At 42.3% G+C, this 25,239-nt stretch overlaps 1 protein-coding gene across 2 annotated transcripts in view; it reads left to right on the top strand.

Annotated features, from left to right (window-relative positions):
- The window catches only part of Gemin8 (gem nuclear organelle associated protein 8), a 37,418-nt gene extending 12,514 nt beyond the window's left edge, over positions 1-24,904 (top strand). For both annotated transcript variants that reach the window (XM_050160624.1, XM_050160623.1), the window contains exons 2-5: positions 3,621-3,658; positions 5,355-5,811; positions 16,404-17,774; positions 21,573-24,904. In XM_050160624.1, coding sequence (XP_050016581.1) covers positions 3,656-3,658; positions 5,355-5,811; positions 16,404-16,660 — 717 coding nt within the window. In that variant the 5' untranslated portion in view covers positions 3,621-3,655 and the 3' untranslated portion in view covers positions 16,661-17,774; positions 21,573-24,904. The remainder of the gene's footprint in view (positions 1-3,620; positions 3,659-5,354; positions 5,812-16,403; positions 17,775-21,572) is intronic.
- The last annotated feature ends 335 nt before the right edge of the window (positions 24,905-25,239 follow it).

Raw genomic sequence — 25,239 nt, forward strand, 5'->3', positions numbered from 1 at the left:
TTTTTTTTTTTTTTTTTTTTTTTTTTTTTTTTTTTTTTTTTTTTTTGCCTTTCTGTATGAAGTTGAGTATCGTTCTTTTGAGTTCTGTCAAGAATTTTCCTGAGATTTTGATGGGCATTGTGTTGAATCTGTAGATTGCTTTTGGTAAGATTGCCATTTTTTCTATGTTAATTCTACCTACCTAAGAGCATGGGATACCTTTCCACTTCTTGTGTCTTCTTCAGTTTCTTTCTTCAAAGATTTAAAGTTCTTGTCATACAAGTCTTCCAATTGTTTGGTTAGAGTTATTCCAAGATATTTTATGCTATTTGTGGCTGTTGTGAAGGGTGATGTTTCTCTGATTTCTTTCCCAACTTTTTACCATTTGTGTACAGGAGGGCTACTGATTTTTTTTTAGTTAATCTTGTATCCTGCTATATTACTGAAATTGTTTATGAGTTGTAGAAGTCCTGGTAGAATTTTTGGGATCACTTATATAAACTATTATATCATCAGCAAACAGTGAGAGTTTGACTTCTTTTTTTTTTTCCAATTTGTATCCCCTTATCTCCTTTTGTTGTCTTATTGCTCTAGCTAGAACCTCAAGAACTATATTGAATAGATATGGGGAGTGGACAACCTTGTCTTGTTTCTGATTTCAGTGGGATCGTTGGGAGTTTCTCTCCATTTAGTTTGATGTTGGCTATTGGCTTGCTGTATATTGCCTTAATTGTGTTTAGGTATGTTTCTTGTAACCCTGCTTACTCCAAGATCTTTATCATGAAGGGATGTTGTATTTTGTCAAATTCTTTTTCAGTATCTAATGAGATGATCATGTGGTTTTTATTTTTCAGTTTGTTTATATGGTCGATTACATTGACATATTTTCGTATGTTGAACCATCCCTGAATCTCTGGGATGAAGCCAACTTGATCATGGTAGATGACAGTTCTGATGTGTTCTTGGATTCGATTTGCCAGTATTTTATTTAGTATTTTTGTATCAATGTTCATGAGTGAGATTGGTCTGTAATTCTCTTTCTTAGTAATGTCTTTCTGTGGTTTGGGTATCAGGGTAATTGTGTTTTCATAAAAAGAGTTTGGCAATGTTTCTTCTGTTTCTATTGTATGGAATAATTTGAGGAGTATTGGTATTAGTAGTTCTTTGAAAGTCTTGTAGAATTCTGAGCTGAAACCATCTGGTCCTTTTTTTGGGGGGAGGGGGGGACTTTTGATGACTGCTTCTATTTCTTCAGCCAAACTTTCTATTCTCCCGCTTCAGACTCATGAGAATTGGGGTCACAGGCATGCACTGCCATACCCAGCTAGGATGCAAACCAAAACTCTTAATTTCCAGAAGACACTTGATTACTCTTGACTTTCTACATTTAATCCCTATGCTCTTTATTAACCTAGAAAACAAATTTGATTAGGACACGCATGGAGTTCATCTTGATGTCATTGTGTGCTGCAGGCACTGAAAGCTCTTTAGATTTCAGTGATAGATATATGAAACCTGGTTTTAGTCAATTAGCCACTTACAGGCTTCCTTGCAGTTTAGCACTTAAATGTGCACTGATTTCTACCATAATTGCCTTTCATTTTATTTTGTTAGATGGTAACACACCCAATTACTATTTTCTATTTCCTCCATAGCCTATAAAGAACATTAGCTGCTAGCTGTGTTTCCAGGAAATGGACCCAGTTTTACACCTTTAAATTAGAGTTGAAAAGATCAATTCAGCTTACACACTCATTGCATTTGATTACTTTCTCCAGGTTTCTATCCAGTGTGTGTGTGTGTGTGTGTGTGTGTGTGTGTGTGTGCGCGCGCGCGTGTGTGTTCGCAAGCCTGTGTTACATCTCTGAATTTACAAGGTACTTGTGTTTAAAAGAAGTCTGTAGAAGGTCATGACAACCCTGTTATCAATACCCTATTTGAAAGCTTGCTACATTTCAATATGAAGGATTCTCTTTTAAGATAAATCTGAAAACAAGGATAGTCAGTGCAGCATCTTAGTTTTTAACATACTCATGAAAACATTTTACTGAGGTCACAAATTATGTCAGATTTTTAACAGTTTGGGTTTTTTCTAGCTTCTAGTTAAGTAAAACAAATAGGGCTTCTTCAGAATCTGATTTCTAAAATGTCTAAAACCTTAAGTATCACATTGTTGGTGTTTTTGTCTTATATGATCTTAAATTTACAATCATTTTAAGATATTTCTTGTTTCTTTATCTGTTTGTTTGTTTTCAGGGAAGATCTCCACAGTCCATACTGACCTTGTGATCCCCCCCCCCCCACCTCCCAAGTGCTGGAATTACAGGCATGCACCACTATGCCTGATATAACTATTTTAAAAGTACATTCTGGTGTTGTCAGGCATTTTAAAAACTCTAACCAACGTGGCGCACGCCTTTAATCCCAGCACTCAGGAGGCAGAGGCAGGTGGATCTCTGTGAGTTCGAGACCAGCCTGGTCTACAGAGCTAGTTCCAGGACAGGCTCCAAAGCCACAGAGAAACCCTGTCTTGAAAAACAAAAAAAAAAAAAAAAAAAAAAAAACCAAACTCTAAACAAGGAGAAGAAATTAACTTTTAATTCAGTGTGTGTGTGTGTGTGTGTGTGTGTGTGTGTGTGTGTGTGTACAGGCCAAGGTCAGAGGACAACTTTTGGGAATCTTTCTGTCCACTGTGGTTTCCAGCTCATCAGTCTCATGTGGCAAGCATGTCTGCCTGCTGAGCAGTCTCAACAGCCCAAACATTAATTTTTGTGGGTTGTATAAGATGTGCAGATGGAGCTTAGACTTCTATTTAGGCAGGTTGTTCAGTGGATGAGTGAGTGGCTAGGTAGTAGGAGAAGGAGCCAAACTGGCAAAGCAGTGCTTTGGCAAACGCAGTTAGAACATGCTATGCCTCTGGAAACGGAATGATTAAAGAAAGGATATCATAGGAAACCAAAACCAAAGCAGAGACTAGAGAATCCTCTTGTTTCAAGAGACTTCTGCAAGTTTAAGGCAAGACCCAACAGAGGCGTCCAGTCAGTTGGAAAGATAATCTTCTCAAGCCTCATGATTGGGCTGACAAGGTGGCTCCATGGGCCAAGCTGCCTACATACCACCAAGCATGACAACCTGAGTCAATCCCAGAGCCACAGGAGAAAAGAGAACTGATTCATTCACATGTGACTTCCACACACATGCATGGCGCACCTAGCGCACCCACATACAAAATAAATAATAAATAAATGTTCACGAAGAAAAAGAGAAACTGTGGTTATTTTAAATAGACATTAGCCTATGCTTACACTAGTGAAGTACTGTTGTGAGCTTGGAGCTCATGCTCTGTAGTGGGTTTTTCTATACACATACTAAGTTATGTGATTATTTTTATAGACTTTTCTTTCAACAAACAAGTAGGTGAATACAAAACCAGGCATGGCCCTTTGACTCACTTATACCAAAGGAAATTGTTCTTCCCCAGATCATGAGATCACAAGCCAGGTAACAGGTTCTTGTGCATGAAGATCGGGCATGATGCTGGCAAGGGCAACCTCTTAAGAGCTATTTTGAAGACCATGAAATAGCTGTGACCGTACTATAGCAGTGCTGATCAAATGTTCATACTGTGTTTGTCTTTTCAGTGCCCACTTGGAATTTCCAATCAGCGATAGCAGCAATGGTAAGATTACCTATTTTCCTTATGAATTTTTTAAAGTTAGTCTTTATTGACATTTAGGATGAGGATATAGCTGACCGGTAAAGCACTTGCCTAGCATGCACAGCACCCCTATGTTCAACCCCTAATAGTCCTCCCACTCCAACCACCCCCTAAAATCTTGATGAACTCATTCTTCCAAGACATTCAGAGTCCAAAAATGTTTGTACACAAATACAACACACACACACACACACACACACTATTTCAGATTTTGAGGTAGTACAGATCACGGATTTCTAGTAAAGATGTATGCAGCCATTCCACATGCTGCTGAGATCTGAAACACTTGTGGCCCCAGCATTTCAGATAAGGAATACTCAACCTGTCTATCAGCAACTAAAAATAAAAGCCCCATCTCGTGTGCTGTTAGATATATATGTCTCAGACATTGAGGAGTGAACTAAGCTAGCAGATTAGTAAGAAACAAGAAAAGGAACCAGAGGCTATTGGGGTCATTAGAATTGGCAGTTCATTTCTATCTTGGAAGTAGTATAGATAGCCAAAATGACAAGTGTCAGGACTTTTTCTTATCTTACAGAAAGCAACCGGTAAAGTAGAAAAGGGGGAAGTATAATAGGGATGAATATGTTCTAAATACATTATGTACTAGTATGGAGATGTCGTCATGAAGCTGTTATTACATATACTAATAAAAAACTTAAAGTAGACTCTTGCTAGAAATACTGTGAATTAAATGAAGGCTTTTTTAGTGAAAACAGTCTTTATTTGCCTCTGTCCTCGATGCCTTGGTTTCTTTTCCTGTTGTTGTGATAAAATTCTCAGATAACTGCACATTAAGGGAGAAAAAATAATTTTGGCTCCCAGTTCAAAGGTACGGTTCATCGTGGCGGTAATATTGGATACAGTCAGGAGCAAGGGGTGAGGAATTCATGCTTCTGCTTCATTTACACTCTAGAATCCTTGCCAGGGAATGGTGCCACCTACTGGACTGGTCTTCCAGATGCAATTGACAGAATCCCCCACAGTTGAACCCAGAGATCTGATTCTAAATCCTGTGATGTTGTCAACACCAATCATCACATTATATAAGCCTCCATAACCTTCAGCTATAGTCCTGTGGGTAACTCAGGAAATATATTACATTTGCCCCCTGTTGTGGGTACAAACCTGTTTGACACATTTTTCTTTTTATTTATGCTTAGTAGCATCCTTGTGGAAGTAGATATTCAGTATTAGTGTGGTGGTTTGAGTGGGAAATCTCTCCTGTAGGCTGGTGTAATTGAACACTGATCCTCAGTCGGTGACACTGTTTGGGGAGGTTATTGAAGAATGTAGCCTTGCTGGAGAAAGTACATCACATGGAGTGGGCTTTGAGAATTTATAGCCTTGTCCCCCTTTCCGTTTACTCTCTAGCTTAGTTTATGGTTGAAGATGTGGTGTCTCAGCTTTCTGCTCAGGCTCCTGTGCCTGATTCTTGCTGCCATGCCTCCCAACTGTAATGGACTAACTCTGGAAGCACAGGGCCCTCTTTAATGCTTTCTTCTAGAAATTGTTCTTGTTCCTGGTATTTTATCACAGCAACAGAAAAAGAAATGATAGCACTCAGTGAATAGCTGTTGGTTAGTCGTTTAAACATTTGAATGTTTAATCTCTAGAGGACGAATCATTTGATGTCTCTTATGTGTCCATTCCATAGACTTCAAAATGGAGAACTAGTGAATCTTGGTATTCTCACCCAGTATATGCAAGATATTGGCGACATTATCATCATGCAATGGTTTGGATGCGATCCCACCAAAATGTTTACAGGAAGTTCAGGAATTCCTGTTTCACTTCCCCATGGTTCTACCCTCAAGGAGTTCTTCCCTGGAACCCTGTTGCTTCTGAGGCTGGGCATCCTTGGAACTATCAAGACCAACACATGGTCTTGCAGGAGCCTCCCTACAGTGTTTCCCATCTCCAAAGCTCTGGGCAGCCTCTGTATGATAGCAGTAGAATCCAGGCCACCACAAGAGAAGATGAAGCCCCATATGAAGAGGAAGAGATGGAGTCAGATTCAGATAATGAAATAGAATGTGACCTGAGCAATATGGAAATCACGGAGGAGCTCCGCCAGTACTTTGCAGAGACTGAGAGGCACAGAGAAGAGCGGCGTAAGTTTGGGCCTGTTACCTTGTGCTCTTTTGGCTGCCCTGCCATTTGCATCTCTTTTCTTCTCTAACATAAAACGTTCTTAGAACTTTTCATTTATGTACAGTTAATCTAAATCTGGTCCTAAGCCCAGACGAACTATGCTGATGTACCTCAATTACATTGGTCCAGAGTTTTTATATAGGACTGTTCATTTGAGTTCCTAATGATACCTCTGCCATTTTTTTGAGCATTAGACACTCCACCAGATGGAACGTGCATGTATGTGCATGCCTGTATGCCCTCTAATCCACACAGCAGTCTCTCAAGGCATGGAACTCATTTTACAAATGAGAAAAGTGAAGGTTGAGGAGGTTAATTACACAGCTACTCATTTGCTGTTAGGATTCAGCTCTTCCTGACTGCACACTAGCGTGCATCTTTCTCTCTGCCATGCTTCTCCCTGACGCTACTAGATTTTCCAAATACTGTACTCTAATCATTTCTCGGGGACACAGCTCAGAACTGGTCCTATATAGCTCCTTGCAGTGTAGAGTCAGTATGAACCTAAACAGAATAACAAAATGCCCCACATATACAGCTTTCCTGTTCGGTCCACGCTACAGGTTACAGCATTACAATAAAGACCTTATTACCGTATGTTCAACAGCAGGAATTTTCCTATTTAACATTGGCAGTGTTCACTAGATCATTTATTATTGTTTCAAGTGCCCTTGAAGATTTACAAATACTTCTTTCTTATTACAACTAGTATTCGGTCTCGAGACACCTTTCAATATGGTCTCATTGTGTATTTTATGTAGAATTTTCATTTGGTTGGTTGATTGGTTGGGGTTTTGAGACAGAGTCTTCCTGTATGGCCCAGGCTAACCTGGAATTTCTGATCCTTCTGCCTCAGCCTCCTGAATACTGGGAGTAAAGATATGCACCACTAAAGCCAGCTCCTTGCCCAGAATTTTCTAATAAACAGAAACCTAGAAGCTTCAAAGTAGAAAAGTTTCATTTCCATTTTAAGATATCTGTGCCCTCTTAACAGTAGATAGCATTTATTGATCCCCAGTTGATACAAGGAACTGAGCAGCAGACTTTGGATGAAAGATTTTTTTTTTAGTATCTGTTGCAGTGAGAGGGGGGGGGGTCCTTTGTTTGTCCTGGCCACCCTGCTATCTTACACCCGAAATAATCACACAGAAACTGTATTCATTAAAACACTGCTTGGCCCATTAGCTCTAGTTTCTTATTGGCTAATTCTTACATCTTAATTTAACCCATTTCTATTAATCTGTGTATCGCCACGTGACTGTGGTTTACTGGCAAGATTCTAACCAGCGTCCGTCTCAGGCAGAAGGTCCATGGCTTCTCTCTGACTCTGCTCTTCTTCCCAGCATTCAGTTGTCTTCTCCACCTACCTAAGTTCTGCACTATCAGGCCCAAAGCATTATATTCATTAACTAATGAAAGCAACACATGAACAGAAGAACCTCCTATACCATTTCCCCTTTTCTGTTTAAACAAAAAGGAAGGCTTTAAATTTAACATAGTAAAAATACATATAACAAAGCAGTTATCAAGCAAGAATTACAGTTACAATATTTATATCTACTTTATCTTTTATCATAACTAAGGAAAACTATAACTATAAATTCTTCAATTCCATCAAAGACTCCAGAAGGATATAATATTACCTAAGTAAACATGAAGTACATTATAAACAATTTCAAAAACTCTAGAATTGACAGAAACATCTTGCTGCCTGGACAGCCATTCAAAGTTCTTCCGTACCATTGGGGCATCGATCTTCAGCCTACAGGTCCATAGTATCCAGCAGACTTTTCCACAAAGCAGGAAATTTCAAAGCCAGTTCTGCCTATATTGGCAGTTTTCAGTCACTTTCTTCTGTGTCCTGTAGAATGTTTCATAGACTCTCATGAAGCAGGAACTCTGAAGGATCATCTCACCTTTAGGCAAGTTCAGCAGTCATTTCTCTGCAGGTCCTGCATGTCCAGTGAAGCAGTCCAGGTAAGAGCAGTTTCTTGCCCAAATGGCTAACCACCTCCATAAGGAGCTTCTTCAATGCCCATCTTCCTTTTGAAGTAGCTTGTGCTGCCAGGAGCAGATGTGTCTCATTGGCATGAAAAGTCCTAAATTTTTAAAACATTTATATGCCATATTCTGAAGGTCTCTGAAAAACTTGAAGAATACCTATCTGACTGAAATATATCTCTATATATCTAGAAAATCTAACTAACATGACTATAAGCTTGACTAATAAAGATGACTCTATTAACCTATATTTGTTAATTATATATTACATTTTTAAATGAGCTACGCAATCACAATACCTTAATCAAGATCAGAAATACACACACACACATATATATATAACAAAATTGACCTTAAATTTGTATAAACAAACCAAAATCCATACTAATGTAAATTATTCATATCTATATCATATCCCCTTTAAATATAAACAAACAGTTATAAGCAATATTTGGGAATATGGGCATAGTTATTTTTCTCCAAACTTCTTCCTGCTATATTGGGGCACTGTTAATCAGGTCTTTTATGGTGTATCCTGTGTGATAGGTTCATCTCAGTCACCAGTTGGGCAAAGTAATTTTTTGAGGGTGTTCATGGCGACCTTTCAGGAGGTCTTGGTTCATGAAACCATATTGGTGTAGAAGCAATCAACAAGTTCTAATCTTCTGTGAAAACAAAAGAAGAACCTCCTTTTCAAAGCAACTTATCCTTAGATTCAAATTTGGAAATCGTGGTACTTTTATAATATACATGCTGGTTTATCTTAGCAGCCCATGTAATGAAATGTCTCTCTGTATTTAGCTCCTTCAAAGTCAAAAAATTCAAAGAAAACACAGTAACACACGTAATCCAGACTCTGTGAATTTTCCTTTTTTTTTTTTTGGTTTTTCGAGACAGGGTTTCTCTGTGGTTTTGGAGCCTGTCCTGGAACTAGCTCTTGTAGACCAGGCTGGTCTCGAACTCCCAGAGACCTGCCTGCCTCTGCCTCCCAAGTGCTGGGATTAAAGGCGTGCGCCACCACCGTGGCTTATTTTTCTTTACTCCTTTTAGTCTATGACTATCTGTACTCTGTCTCCTTAAAGACTTTACCCTCCTTTTTAAGCATTAACTTTATTTTATGACTCTCTCTACCCTTTTCCTTCTCCCAAGCCTATCCAACACTGTGACCCATTTAGAGGTCTTTTATATCTGAATCTGTCCTATTGTGAATCTGTAATTCTTTACTGTCCAGGAGCACTTCTTAAAATGCTAAGCGCTTTTTAAAAACTTAAGTTGTGTCATTGCTTGAGTAATACATCAGTACCTGCTTGCCCCATCCAGTCCTGCATGGCTGAGTTGCTCGAGCCTCTGAACCACGCACATGGCCTAACTTCCAGGCACACAGCCGGTCCAAGTTGCAATCAAGCAAGCCGGAGCAATCCACTCACAAATCCCATCCAAATACTCTGTCTCCCAAAAGAGTCAGTGGTCATGCTGGTGGCACAGTACATAAAGTAGGCATTTCAAAACTGCCACTTTTTTCCTGCTGCAGCTACTGAGTCAGGAAAATGTCTCTGCGGCACGCCACCAGCAAACAGCAAAAAGCTGTGTTAAACTCTCTCTGTGTGTGTGTATGTATGTATGTATGTATGTATGTATGTATGTATAGTCTAGAATTCCCTTTTCAAGCCCTCGCAGGTTTTACGTGGATCCAGTTGACCACATTGGAGCACCAATTGTTTCAATGAGGGGAGCTCTTTGTTTGTCCCAGCCGCCCGGCTATCTTATACCCAAAATAATCACTCAGAAACTGTATTCATTAAAACACTGCTTGGTCCATTAGCTCTAGTTTCTTATTGGCTAAGTCTCACATCTTAATTTAATCCATTTCTATTAATCTGTATATCCCCACGTGGCAGTGGCTTGCTGAGAAAAATTCAGCATGTCTGACTCTGGCAGCTCCATGCAGATCTCTGACTCTGCTCTTCTTCCCAGCATTCAGTTCTGTCTTCAGTTCTGTCTTCTCCACTTACCTAAGTTCTGCCGTATCAGGCCCAAAGCAGTTTCTGTATTCATTAGCCAATGAAAGCAACACATGAACAAAAGAACCTCCTACACCAAGTATCTGCTTGTGATTCTTCACTAGAACATTTGTTCTCATATTTTTGCCAGTTTTCTTCTGATTAAACTCTTGATTTATTTGATGCATGGTAGAAAGTGTATCCAAGGGCTAGAGAAATGGCTCAGAGGTTAAGAGCACTGTTCTTCCAGAGGACCCAGGTTCCATTCCCTGCAGTTCACAACTGTCTGTAACTCCAGTTCTAGGGGCTCTAATGCCTTCTCATCTTCAGGGGCACCAGACATGCACATGGTGCACAGATACATATGCAGGCAAAACACTCATGCATAGCAAATAAAAAATAATAATTAAAAAAGAAACTATATCTAAACAACTATGAAAGCAATACTTTGTTTTGCATAGAGTATGTTTCTTTTTTATTATGTTTATCTATTGGGGGAATGCAGGTTAGAGGACATACTTGCCAGAGTTGGCTCTCTTCTTCCACCATATGGGTCACAGGGATTGAACTCCTATCACGGGTCTTGATAAATGCCCTTATCTGCCAAATCATCTCAGAAGACCCATGGAGTACATTTCTTTCCTTGATCCCCAGAAATACATTTTAGTTTTTCTCAAAATTCATACAGAACAGTCATTAGTCTAATTAAGACATATATCACAAATGAAGAGGTAAGGTGTTGGAGCATGTTCATATGTACTTGTAACACTATGACTTACAGCATGGGTTAGAAAACACAGGATTTTGCAAAATATTACTGCCAAGAAAAGGCAGGAACATGAATGAAAGTTAACATCCCCCATAGGAAAGAAAGTCCTTCAAAACAAATATTGCCCCTGTGGTCTTGGTGTTGTGCTGGTCAGGTCTTTATTAGATGTGATTCTATGGTGGATCTTGGCTCAAAACAAGGACATGTTCTCAAAGAACCTGATATTCTTAAATGAAGTTGAAATGAACTCTTATTTAAAATGAAGTGTAGAAGAGTGTTTGTGGCATACAGTGCACATACAGTTACTGACACAAACAAAGGGGTAGAGCTAGTGTCCAAGACAGTGGACGGACGATTGTTACAAGGTAGCTGTGGAGAACTGGAGTGTGCTCTGGACTTGGAGCAGTGCCATCTATTAAGAATGAGAGAAAAGGTTAAGTCCACTTGGTGCTTAACTGCTGTGTTACTTTTACTAAAGAGCCCAGATGTGTTTGCGCATCTCACGGGAAACATGGGCTCCATAATGTTCTGTATAGCCCATTTAAAAGATTTCCACTATTGTGTCCATAGTGACTGACCCTTTGGTCAGTACACTAAGAACCCACCACTTTCTCCCTTAGTCTGTCCTCTAGAAAACCTGGAGTATTTAACAAGGCTTATAGTCAAGTGTTTCCTGAGCTGTTTTGGTTTGGGTAATGGGATGAAAGTGTGAAATCACACTGACTGTGCACCATCCCACCTTATGCCTTCATCTCATTGGTACAAATGTTGCGAAGCTCAGAAAAGCAGCTATTGAGATGATGGATGTGGAAGGTCAGAGAAAGTGGAAGGGGGTGGGGTAAATGCACTTTCCTCATAAAAGCTAAAATGAGGATTGTCCACTGACTTCAGGGTTACACTTGATGTGGAACAATGGACACAGAACAAGGACACCAATCAGATGACTGTGCTTGGCAAGTACCTGTGTTTTGAGTCTGTTGCTGATGAGCCAGAAAGGCATTGTTGATTTAGTCACGTTTGTGCTATCCTTGGTTATGCTAGCATTGTTAACTTTGGCAACATAGCAGAGAACTCTCATAAGAAAGACATGTTAATCCTAGAAAAATGAGGAGAAATAACATCCTTTAACACTCATTATTGTAGTGCTTTGTCTCAAACTGTTCTGCCTTTGAGCTAATTATCTGTGGAATATTTAATGAGTGTTTTCCTGCTGTGTAAAATTTCCCTAAAGTCTGAGTAACTTCCTGTGATTATTTTTTCCCATTATGGATTATAATTCTACATTAGTAATTTCTCTCTTTTAAAGTCAAGTTTAATTGGTGGGGGTGGGGGGCCGGAAGGTATAAGAGTGTTGATATAATGCCAGAGCAGCCTGGAATTACAGGCAGTTGTAAGTCCCCTGCCTGGGTGCTGGGAACTAAACCTGGATCTTCTGCAAGAGCAGTTGAACCCTTAACCACTGAGCCATATCTCCAGTCTCTTATAGATGCACAGACTGAGACAGAAACATGTCAAAACTCTGGACCCTAAACTTAGATGGAATCAGTGACATTTTCCTTTAAAAATATATTAATGATTGGAGGATTATTTACACCCCACATGAAAATCCTTGTATTTGCTTTATAGGGTAGCTGTAGCAAATTACAGTAAATTTCATGATCAAATGGGAGAGGTTTATCTTTTCAAACCCAAAATCAAGGTGCCTTCAGGGCTACCTTCCTTTTTTTTTTTTTTTTTTTTTCTTTTGGTTTTCCGAGACAGGGTTTCTCTGTAGCTTTGGTGTCTGTCCCGGCACTAGCTCTTGTAGACCGGGCTGGCCTCGAACTCCCAGAGATCCGCCTGCCTCTGCCTCCCGAGTGCTGGGATTAAAGGCATGTGCCACCACCGGCTGGCTTTGGGCTACCTTCCTATAAAGGCTCTGAAGCCTTGCTTGCCGCAGCTTCTGGTGTCTCCCAGCATCCCTTCACTTAGAGCAGTGTCACAGGCTCTGTCTGTATACATGGCTTTCCCTGTGTGTCTCTGTGTCCTTTTCTGTCTCATATAAGGTCACTCTCATGAGATTCAGGGTCTGCCCTAATCTAGTATAATCCCATCATTCTCTTTAACTGTCTGCAAAAACCCTCTTTCCAAGTAAGCTCCCATTTTGATGCTCTGGTAGTAAGGACATGCTGTTTAGCCTGCTTCAGCCCTATGTTGAAACTGCAATGGAATTTAAGTGCTGTTCTGATTTGTAGTTAGTAAATTCCCTCGGCCAAATACCCTTAAATTAGTCAGACTTTCAGTGGCTGTGACAAAATACCTGTCAACCAGGAAGGAAAGATTGGTTTGGGCTCAGAGTTTCAGAAGGTTTAGTCCAAGATCAGTTGGATGGAATCGTGGCTTTGAGACTGAGAAAAGGCAGAACACCAACTGACAGTGGCTTGTGGGAGCAGCTACCTTAACACATTGGCACTCCTGCTAATCATTTTATTCTCTCTGGGAGCCAGCCTGTTGCCACCCACATTCATGACAGATATTTTTTGTTTTGTTTTTTTTTTGTTGTTGTTGTTGTTTTTCCGAGACAGGGTTTTTCTGTAGCTTTGGTGCCTGTCCTAGAACTAGCTCTTGTAGAACAGGCTGGCCTCGAACTCACAGAGATCCACCTGCCTGCGCCACCACCGCCTGGCTTATGACAGATCTTTCTTCCTTGGTTGTTCACCTAGAAAAACACTCCTAGACACGTGCAAAGGGGGTCTTTACTATATCCTAGGTATCCCTCAATGCAGTCATGTTGTTAATCAAGACTCACTATTACAACCCTATGAGAAAAAAAAATGCTGTGACATTGAGTGCTACTGTGTTTTGAGATTTAACATGACCTACTCTGTTATCCGTGCAAGGCAACGATTCAGCTGTGTCTCCGGTGTGATGTGGATGTCAGCTTCATTTGGATCATTCAGTTGAGCCTTCACCATACCTTGACAAAGAAAATGTGGAGGGTTAAAGATGCTTTCTTTCCTTGGGAGAGAGGAAGAAAGCAATAATTAACAAACAGACTGGGCGGAGGCCTTCAAGCCCATTGTATCATACAGTTCTTGGTTCTCTAAGTCAGTGTATTCTAGATCGGTGTTCCTCAGCCTTCCTAATGTTACAACCCTTTAATACAGTTCCTAATGTTGTGCTGACCCCCAAGCATAAAATTATTTTTGTTGCTACTTCATAACTGCAGTTTTGGTCATGTTATGATTTGTAATGTAAATATCTGTGTTTCCGGTGGTCTTGGGTGACCCCTGTGAAAGGGTCTTGACCTCATGGGTCACAACTCACAGATTGAGAACTGCTCTTCATAGTATTTTCAGATACTAACGGATCATAAGTACACAGCCTGTTGGTCAGAGAGTGTTTGATTTTGAACTAAATTTTTGAGTCTAAGATATAGCTCGGTTGGTAACGTTTTTGCCTGGGTTGCCCACAGCCTGCAGTTCCACACTCAGCTCTGTCTAAACCAGGCGTGGTGGCGCTCTACTAAAATCCCACACCTCAGAGGTGCAGACCATAAGATAAGAAGTTTGGAGTCAGTCACCTTGGCTACTTTGCGAGTCTAGGCTAAGCCACTATTCCAATGCTTATTAAACACTGTCCCACCAGGCAATCTAAGCTTACTTCAGAGTTCTGCCAAAAGAACCGGAGGTGACTGATTCCAGGACTGGGGGAGGGTAGTAAAAGAAGGGTGAAGGGTGAGCCCAGGGAAAAGACAGTCCCTGGCTGGGCTTCCACCCAAGCTCCCATATCTAAAACCCAGGGATCTCTATAGCAATAAGATGCAGACAGAGAGCTGTCACGTGCTTTTCCCTGATTCAGTTTTTTAATTTTTGTTCTTCCAGCAGAAGTGAGCTCAGAGGTGAAATGTCCATTTCCCCTGGCTAATTGGGGCCCAGTTCATTCACCATCATGTTCCTCTACCAGAACTCAGGTTTGGGGTATAGAATGTACATACCTCTGAGGACTGAGCAGCAATGCTAATGATTGAAACTTGGGAGAAAGACCCACGTTTTGAAGCAAATACTTGGTGACCTCTAATTTATTTGTGCAGTAGGCCAGTTTTGTGCATCTTCCAGTAAAGATCAATATACATCTCTTTTCTGTGGCTTCACGGGCTTTTGCCTTATTATATATTACTTCCACATGGGACAGTAAACTGCAGATGTTCTAGGACAACAGTGGCCAGATGAATATATGTGGCCATAGCCATTTTTATTTATTTATGTATATGTGTGTGTGTGTGTCTGTGTGCATGTCAAATGTGTGGGGGTGCTCTCAGAGCATCTTTGAAGCTTCAGTTCCAGGTAAGTGTGAGCTGCCCAGCTTGGGTGCGGGAATGAAATGTGGGCAGGGTCTCCTTATGCAGTTCTGGCTATCCTGGACTAACAATGGAGACCAATCTGGTCTAGAACTCACAGCTGTCTACCTGCTTCCACCTTGCGAGGGCTAGCATATTGAAAGGCTTGTTCCATCAGGTTTGTAAAACTCCTTGCCAACTCCAAGGTGTTAGTTATAAAGAACCAGATTTACAAGGGTGACAGCGAATAGCTATATAAATGTCTTCCCTTCACACTTGATTAGCTCAGTGCCGTCTTCCCTTCCAGATACTAGAAGAGGCTGATTTATGCCATTGTTTTATCCCCTACAGCCATCTTGACTCCTTATCTCCAGGCGTTCCTCTTGGTAACAATAGCAGCTACAGCTAATGTGCTTTCTGCTATCCGTTTCCCTCCTGACAGCATCGCTTGCAGAATCCGTGTGAGCTGCCTCCATTTTACCCTCTGCAGCATTGCTTTGTTGACAATTTTATGTGGCTATTTACATAGGAATAAAAATTGTACTATTGGGACGTGTGGTTTAAACAAAAGTAGAAAAGGGGAAACAAATTGAATAAATGCTTACTTTACAGGAACTTACTAAATTGGCAGACTCGCAGGTTTCACCCAGGCTAAGCTGTGAAGTGACAAGTGAAACCCCACACCTAAAAAAAGCAGATGGCTTATGTAGCAGATTCCTTGTGTGGCAGGCGCAGAGGGGTCACCCCACATTCATACCTCATCTGTGGCTGTAAGAACTGCTTCTTGGCTTGAGTTGTCAGCTCTGTGTGAAGCACTTGTCATGCCATACAAGTGTGAGGACCAGAGTTGGGACTTCAGCACCAGCAATAGCAGATGTGTGTGGCAGTCCGCCTGTAATCCCAGCGTTTGAGAAGAGACACAGTCCAAGGAGCAAGCTGGCTAAACAGACTAGCTGCATCAGGGAGCTCTGGGTCCAAGGGACTGCGCCTGCCTCCGTCTATCCAGTGGATAGTAATTCTCGTGGGGGAGCATTACATGAAAGCACACAAGGACTGCCTGCCATGCATGGCCCAGAAGATGGCCAGCAAAAGCCACGTGTTTTCATTTCCTCTTGTATTTTTAAGGTCTGCTACAGAGGATTGGTGGATTGGAATGATGGGTTTCTTGGTGGCATTTTGCCAGTTCTGTCAGCAGCTAGAGGCCCCTAAGAAGTGAGCAGTGAGCTTCATGACTACTAATATAGATAACGAGAATCTGTAGGCCATGCCTCGGGATCTGAAAATTACCTCAGTGGTCCAGCAGGGTTCTAATTTACCACTGGAAAAGGCTACAGAAGGACCTTAGGGGCCACAGGCAGCGTGTGAGTTATGGCTGCACATGAGTTGTGCCAGTGGCGGCAATACTCATCAGGTCCTCTCCTGCATGTACATATCTTTTATGGCCATGCTCTTATCCATCCCCAGGGCGACAGCAGCAGCTAGAAGCGGAGCGCCTGGACGACTATGTAAATGCGGACCATGGGCTGTACTACAACCACCACCGGTCCACAGAGCCTCCCTTAGAGAAGCCTGGGGAGCGGCGTCAAGCCGAGATGAAACGTTTGTATGGGGACAGTGCTCCCAAGATCCTGGCCATGGAGGCTGCTGTGCAGATGAGCTTTGACAAGTATTGTGACAAAAAGCAGCCAAAATACTGGCCTGTCATTCCTCTGAAGTTCTGAGTCGTTGGCACAGGGACCTTGGGGAAAGCCTCCTGAACACAATTCCTCACCTTTCCCTCCTCTGGATGTGTTCTCTTCATTTCTCTTGGACATTTTTCAGAGAAAGAGGCCTATATACCAACACAGTGGATACGATCTGTCAGCCACTTAGAATTCTATCAGCAGGAGGTACACTGTTGCCAACACAAGAAATGTCCCCTTTACATAAAGTGATAATCATATATATTATACTTATTATACTGGCTCTTGATTAACTCCCTAATAGAGTTCAGTTCATGGACATTTTTGCCTAGACATACAATGGTTTGCTTTTGTAATTTCCTTCTTTAAGCCTTCCTGGTTGTCACAAAATCCTTAAGCCACATGTCATTTTTTTTTTTTTTGAGACCAGTTCTCATATAACCCAAGTTAGCCTCAAACTCTTAAATCCTCCTCCTTCCACATCCCAATTGCTAGCTTACAGATGTGCACCCCATTCTGGGCTCTAATCCACATGTTCTCACTGACTGTAACCCTTTGAATCCCTCTGAAAATGATACAAGAGTACAGTAAGGAAAATGCCACTTGCTATTCAGCGAGGTGTCAGCCTACATGCTCTCTAAAAGGCCTGAGGGCAATGCTCTGGGCTTGGCAGGCCATGTGCTTTGTCTCCTAACTGCCTAACCCTGACTTTACAGCGTCAAAACAGCCATGGATACTGAGTAAACAAATGAACTTGACTGTGTTCCAATAAAACTTTATTTGTAAAATACAGGCCATGGACTGGATCTGATCTGCAACTGCTGCTATAACAGAGTGAAAATCACCCATCTGACATTCTTATTTTGTTTTCTGTTCAGACCTTGGATGCCAAACAGAATTAATTGATAGCAAGGAACAGGAATTCCCCAATCTAGTCACTTTTGCAGCCTCTTGTTGTCAGAATGCACAGTTGAGCTCTTACTGCATATGGTAAATACCAATTTGATAAGCAAGGACATCTGTGAGAAGGAAACCTAAACATTGACGGCGCAGTCCATCTCTAGAAGCCAGCTACTTTTTAAATAAGTGATTAACAGTGCGTTGCTGGGGGTGAGCCTGTGTTGACCTCAGAAGATTAGCACATCCATCAAAGGTAGGTGAAAAGATTTCCTATCGACTGTTTCTCCCGAGGAGCACATTTAGCTTCCATCCCCCTGCCCTGAGACAAACATTCCTTTCAGCACCCCTGGGTGTTTATTTGTTCCAAGTTCTCATTTTATTACTGGCATTGTGATTTGTGCTTAGGTACTGTAGACAAAAATCAGAATTCACTTGCTCCCAAGGTGACACAATGACTAACATTCTAGGTGTTCCCTCTTTCTCCCATTTCTTAGAAACCCCAACACTTAAATGATAATACAAATGTGACTCACGCACAAACAAGCCACTTAGTGTCTCAGCAGGAGATGCTTGGCTGAGAGCACAGCTTTCTCTACCTGCCTCAGAGATGCTGCCTGGCCATTCCCCACTACTGGCTTTGTTACCTTCCTCTCTTGGTGCTGCTCTTTCTCTTTGAAATGTGTGTCAATGCTTTCCTTTCACTGCTGTTGGGAAGACCATTGAGCAGTACCTATAAAACACAGTGCTGGTCACACAGTAAAAAGTAAGTATTTATAATACACATTCCCTCTTTTGAAAAGGTCATAAAATATCAAGGGGGATCCAGAATATAAAACTTTAAAATATAGAGAATTCCTTCCCTGTCCACTTTTGCTTCTGGATACCTCATGCCCACCTGTAATTTGTTCCTAGGACCATTTGTGATAGACTACACCTATTGCTGATCCATTTCTCAGTAAATGGTTGTTGAATATATTGAGTATCCCTTCCAATTAGCTGCACCATAGTCCTTTCCCTTAGGGAACTTGCATTCTAGGCAGGGACACAAACATGTACTATGTTAACTGCTGTGTGTCTGAACTGATGTGTGTCTGTACTGCTAGAGGTCTGTAAAAGCAGAAGAGAGAGCTTAGGGCAAGGCAGTGGTAATATTTGCACCATAGTAAACTATGCCCATGTTCAGAGAGTTTGGAACAAGGGGAAGACTTAAGGTGAAAAAGAAGAGGGTCAAGTCAGCTATTTTGAAACAATATCCTCTGCCACAATGACTAATAACCAAAGTTATGTCAAAGTTGAGGAAACAATTGTTTTGTAGAGGTTAGCATAAGGGGTTCCATTTTGATGCTGACAGCTTTAGTTGTTTCTGCTCGTAGCAAGCTCCCAAACTGACACCATCCTAGAGCTACCAAGAGTTGTTTCATTAGATCAAGAGATGATCTTATTATATAGGGAAGTCCAAGGGATTTAAGAACTCCATACCATGAAAATCAAAAGCCAAGTATTAGAATTAATATTCTCTTAGAGCCGTTTTCTACCATAGTTTCAGGAGTTCATTTGGGAACCAGGTGCAGAGACTAATACGTATTGCATATCATACCACAAGGCCAGATATGTAACTCAGTTGTGAGATTGCTTGCCTAGCATGCATGAAGCCCGTGGTCCTATCCCCAACACTCCATAAACAAGGTGTGGTAGTGTGCACCTGTAACCCCAGCGCTGGGGAGGTAGAGGTAAAGGCAGAAGGGTCAGGAGTTCAAGGTCATCATCCTCAGCTACTTAAAGAGTGTGAAACAAGCCTTGGCTATATGAAACCTTGTCTCAAAGAACAAAAACCAATAAATCTTAGCACAACGTGAAAGCATATAGAGTATTTCCAAGCCTATTATGGATTACCCCACAGCTAATCAGAACCATGGTAATTCAAATACCATAACATTTCACACCTTTAAGATAGGCAAATGTTATGGCCGGGCAGTAGAAAGTCGGGAACTCCCACCAAGGAGTATAGAACCATCTATTACTGCTGTGATGAAACATGACCAAAAGCAAGGAGGAGGAAAAGGTTTATTTAGCTTACTTTGTTCATCACTAAAGGAAGAAGTCAGGACACGAACTCGAGACCTGGGGCTAGAAGCTGATGCAAAGGCCACGGATTGCTGTTTACTGACTTCTTCCACATGACTTGGACAGCCTGCCTTCTTGTAGAACCCAGGACCAGCGTCTCAGCGTTGGTACCACCTACCATGGGCTGGGCCCTCCCCCATCAATCACTAATTTAAAAAATGCCCTACAGCGGGTTTTAATCCCAGCACTTGAGAGGCAGGTGCAGGTGGATCTTTGTGAGTTTAAGGTCAACCTGGTCTACAGAGCAAACTTCAGAACAGCCAAGGCTACACAGAAACCATGTCTCAAAAAACAAGAGAGAGAGAGAGAGAGAAGTAAATGCCCTCCAGCTTTTCCTGCAGCTTATCTTTGGGGTTCATTTTTTTTTTAATATAATTTTTTTATTGAAAAAAAAAGATTTCCGCCTCCTCCCCGCCTCCCATTTCCCTCCCCTTCTCCCGTTTCCCCCCTCCTCCCTCTCCTCTCCCCCTCCCCCCCACTCCTCTCCCCCTCCCTCTCCAGTCTGAGGGGCAGTCAGGGTTCCCTGCCCTGTGGAAAGTCCAAAGTCCTCCCCGCTCCATCTTGGTCTAGGAAGGTGGACATCCAAACTGGCTAGGCTCCCACAAAGCCAGAACATGAAGTAGGATCAAAACCCAGTGGCATTGTCCTTGGCTTCTCAGCAGCCCTCATTGTCCGCCATATTCAGAGAGTCCGGTTTTATCCCATGGTTTTTCAGTCGTAGTCCAGCTGGCCTTGGTGAGCTCACAATAGATCAGCCCCACTGTCTCCGTGGGTGGGTGCACCCCTCGTGGTCCTGACTTCTTTGCTCATATTTTCCCTCCTTCTGCTCCTCCTTGGGACATTGGGAGCTCAGTCCAGTGCTCCAGTGTGGGTCTCTGTCTCTATCTCCATCCATCTCCAGATGAAGGTTCTATGGTGATATGCAAGATATTAATCAGTATGGCTATAGGATAGGGTCATTTCAGGTTCTCTGTCCTCAGCTGCCCCAGGAACTAACTGGGGACATCGCCCTGGGCACCTGGGAGCACCAAATCTCTTGCCAACCCTAAGATGGCTCCCTTAATTAAGATGTGTGCTTCCCTGCTCCCCTATCCGACCTTCCTTTATCCCAAACATCCCGTTTCCCAAGTTCCCCCCAACCTCCCCTTCTCACTTTTCTTATGGGGTTCATTTTTTTAATTGCGGCTCACTCTTCTCTGGTGACTAAAGCTTGTGTTGACATAAAACTAGCCAGCATGGTCAGTTAGAATTTTTTTTAATTTCATATTTAATTCGTGGGGATTTGTGGCTAGGTTTCATGTTGCCCAATCTGATACCAGATTTGCTCTGGATCTAAGGATGACCTTAAACTCTTGGTCCTCATGCCTCCTCTCCCTTACATCCAGATCAGTTTTCAACCCTGAGATTAGAGAGATGTTTATGCCCTGTAACAGATAGCCAAAAGTCTCTGCATAAAGATGGCCTGTAGGACTTTAGCTCCAAGTGGGGAAGGACCAGAGTGCTAGAAGCCGTTTAGGATTGCTCTAGCGAAAACTTCTTAAATTCTGTTGTCCAGAAGGAGCAGGAGAGCTGGGAGAGGTGAATCCCAGTACTGGGGAGGCAGAGACAAGTGAATCTTGGACTTTAAGACTCACCTGGTCTACATAGTGAGTTCCAGGACAGCCATGGCTATGTAGAAAGACCCTGTCTCGAAAAGCAATAAAATAATAATGATGATGATAATAGAAAAAATGAGCATGAGCTAATAATAATAAAAGAAGAGAGTGGGAAGTAGATAGACCTGGAGAGGGCTAGCCCAAGGCACTGAAGGGAAAGAGGCACTTGTCCAGTTCCTTTTCATGGCAATGGGGGACTTGACTGATGGAGTGAACGAGCTTATGAAGGGAGGGAGGATCCTGTATTCTCACATTGTGATTCGTCATTCCAGGATCTTTATAATTGCGAACGCATGTGGGTTGGAGTGAACAACAGAACATCAGAAGCAGAAGTCTAAGACATGACTAGAAAGAGCGGAGGACAGCCGCCTGCAGTCTCCAGAAATTAGACGTCAAGAAAATGGATTCTCCCCCAAGAGCGTCTGGAAGAAATGAAACTTTTCATATGCCTTGATGTTAGCCCTGTGAGACTCCGTGCAGATTTCTGCCCTCAGGAAGCGTAAGAGGATCTGTCTTTGGCTTAAGTCGTTACATTTGTGGCAGTTCTACCAGAAAGGACAAACAGGAAATTGATATAGGAAGTGGGTGATTGATTGGTGATGCTATGTGCTGAGCAATTCATGCGCACTACATGATTCGATCCCAGCACACCTCTGAAAGTCAATTCTTTATTGCCCAGATAGAGAAATGAAGTCAGAGGAAGTGGCCCGAAGCCGGCAAATGAGCCACATCAGGAGTGAAGATTGATCTGGGATTTGAGTCTCTCTGAGCTCTTGCCTCTGGGTTACACTTTCCATCTGCAGATGGACAAAAAGATTTGAGGGAGCCCGAGCTTTCTGACATGGGAGACTGAGTCTCTTGTCTTCACTGCCTGGGGTTGCAGAGTAGTTTGGATAGGCATTTGGTGAAAAACTAAAAGAGAAGTCTGAGGTCAAGGCAGAAACTCACCCACAGTGGATTTCGTGCAAGTAGAATAAACCATTTAGGATGACTGCAAAATCGGAGAGGAAAGAGGGCCAACTGGGTGACATAAGAAGACCCAGTACTGCGAAGATAAGTGTCTGGAACAGAAACCTCAAAACTGTTATATCACTTTAAAAAAGCGAGATAGAACACACACACACACACACACACACACACACACACACACTGAATGATTCCATTGATGTGAAATGTTCAAAGTAGGCAAATCCACTGAGATAGAAAATGAGTTAGTGTTTGCCAGAAACTGGAAATTGGGTAATACTCTTGCTGGCAGGGTCCTGAAGCAGGCAGTGATGGACCCACATGGTGAAACACAGTGATTGCACACGAGACCTAGCTAAGCTGGGTTTAGAGTGGACTTGTATGATCTAATCCATTCAGACTCCTAACCACCTCTTTAAGGTTCCAATATCTCTTAATATCTCATATGAAGGATTAATTTCTGACTGAATTGCAGAGGAGGCAAGTCGCATTTGAACTGGAGCAGGTTTTCCGTGTTACACTTTGGACTTTGTGAGCAGCTGCTAAGCCTTCACAAAGGCCCGAACTGAACTAACCCATTTCCCACAATGATCTGCTTGAAAGCGATAACAGCACTGAAAACCAATGGGACCTACAGTGAAAGTGGCAGTGAAACGGGACAGAAGATAGATGGGAGAGATGGAGAAGCAATGACAACTCCATATTTCTAGGTGTTTCAGCCACTCAACCCATCAGAAACCTTGCTGGCTCTGCCTATATCTGCTATCACACGGCTGCCTCTCTACCTGCCTTAGTTATTGTTCTATTACTCTGAGGGAACACCATGATCATGAATTTTATTAAAAGAAGCATTTCATTGGGGGCTTGCTTACAGTTTCACATTGCTAGTTCATGATCATCCTGGCGGGGAGGGGAGGGAAGCAGCAGGTAGGCAGCCGTGGTTACATAGCAGAGAGCTCACATTTGATCCACTAACTGCAGACAGAGAGTGAGCAAAACTGGGCCTGATGTGAGCGCCTCAAACCTTAAAGCCTATCCCAGTGACACACCTCCTCATACAAGACCCTACCTTCTAATCCTTCCCAAACAGCAGCACTAACTGGGGAACCAAGTATTCAAGCATATGAGCTTTGGGGGACCATTCTCATTCAAACCTCCATACTGTCCAAATGCTACTGTCCGTTTCAAATCGAGATTTTATTTCAATAGCTCCCTACCCACCCTTGCTTTCTTATAATCTGTTCTACACAAAACTCTCTGATTTGGTTGGAATGTAAAATGTCCCGCATCGGCTCATGTGTTTGGACCTCTGGTCCCTAGGTCGTGATGCTCTTTTGGTGGGTTGTGGTACATGTGAAACATGGGGCCACCCTCATGGAGGTAGCTCAGTGGGAGTAGACTTGAAGGCTATACTTTTTCTGAGCCAACCCAAGTTCTCAGCTTCCTGTCATTAGGACAGCACTTTTTCTACTGTTAGGAATGTTATTTATCAGCCTGTGCCTTGTGGGTGGTGTAGGATAGATGGTGATTTTTTTTATAGGTGCCCCAAGTTGGAAAATCATCCTCCATCCTCAAATGGAATCTCCCAAAGCAAGGCACAGCCTGAAACCCCACTGTTTTCCACAATATAGAGTAACTTAGAGCAGGGCAGAGTCTGATCTCAATAGCCCTTGTCATCCATCCTCACTGAACCGTCAAGGAAATGGGAAAAGGCAGGAGTATACCTGATGCATTCTTAGCTGAGCAAGATGGTAAATGCTTGTAATTCCTGCTATTGGGAGGCGAAGGTATAAATAAGCTCAGAAGTTCAAGAAGCTACCCAGGGATTTCAAGGCCAGTCTGGAATGTTTGAAGGAGGTGGGAGAAGAAAAAGAAACTAGGAGTCTAGAACCCTTCAAGGGGCATCAAAAGTAACATTGTTGTCTGCTGCGGAAGTGGACTGAATCTACAACTACTCATGCTGGAAGCTACCTCCCACGCTGGCAGCTACCTTGCCTAAAAGTCTGCTTCCTTCCGCTGCAGTAGGCATCCTGGGAGTTAATGCATTGATTGCCTACTCCATTATCTAATCAGCCCACACACTGCTTGAATTTAGCACCGAGCAAACTCCTATTTGTTTTTTTAACAGGAAAATCACCATCCTGAAATGACTTGAAGCAAACTGCAGTCTCAACAATTGCCTTTGAAATCTATAAGCTAAACACGAGGCTTTTCTGTTCTTTCAGTCAAGCCCCCGAAGGTCCTTTTCTCCCCAGCCTAAGCTTTTTTGTAATAAAGGCAGCCAAGAAGGGAAAATCTTTAAAAAAAAAAAAATGATTCCAATGGAATATTTCTGAAACATACTCTATCAGTAGGAAAAACAAAGTAGAAGAATATTATGGAATAAAGTCATTGTCTAAATGAAATAAAAAATACAAATGAGACAACTGCTCTGAAGGCATATATAAAACACTATGGTTGCGCCTTGAGGTCAGGATCAGGACCCTTATGGGAACCAATATTGTAGACCCTGACAGCATTGACTGTTCCTGTTCTGTGACTGAGACCCTTTAGAGCCAGTGTCCTCTCTTGTGCAGGACAAGTGGAAGTGCCCAAAAAGTCACAGGAACTAAAACAAGGGGGAATATGCCAGTTCCATGACATTTGAGACAGCCTGATCCTAAGATGTGAATTCTGCTGTTTCCCAGAATTCCTGGGACTAATAGGGTTCCCACTGCCCATGTGTAGACCCCTTCTCAGTGCTCCCTTTTCCAGCTGCCTATTTTCCCACTCCAGAAGCAAAATCAATGACAGGTTATAGCTCAGGGCTGGTTCCCAGGAGAGCAGTGCTCTCCAGCAGAACGTTATTCAGTGATTGGAACATCTCCACTGTCCAGGGTGGTAGCCAGTAGCCACATATATCACTGCCTGCAGTTTCCAGGTCACAGTTGCATATTTCAGCTGTTCAACAGCGTAGTAGATAGCACATCCATC

Source organism: Alexandromys fortis, unplaced genomic scaffold, assembly GCF_014885135.2.
Source record: "Alexandromys fortis isolate MF-2015 unplaced genomic scaffold, M_Fortis_MF-2015_v1.1 scaffold_120, whole genome shotgun sequence".
Taxonomy (NCBI): domain Eukaryota; kingdom Metazoa; phylum Chordata; class Mammalia; order Rodentia; family Cricetidae; genus Alexandromys; species Alexandromys fortis.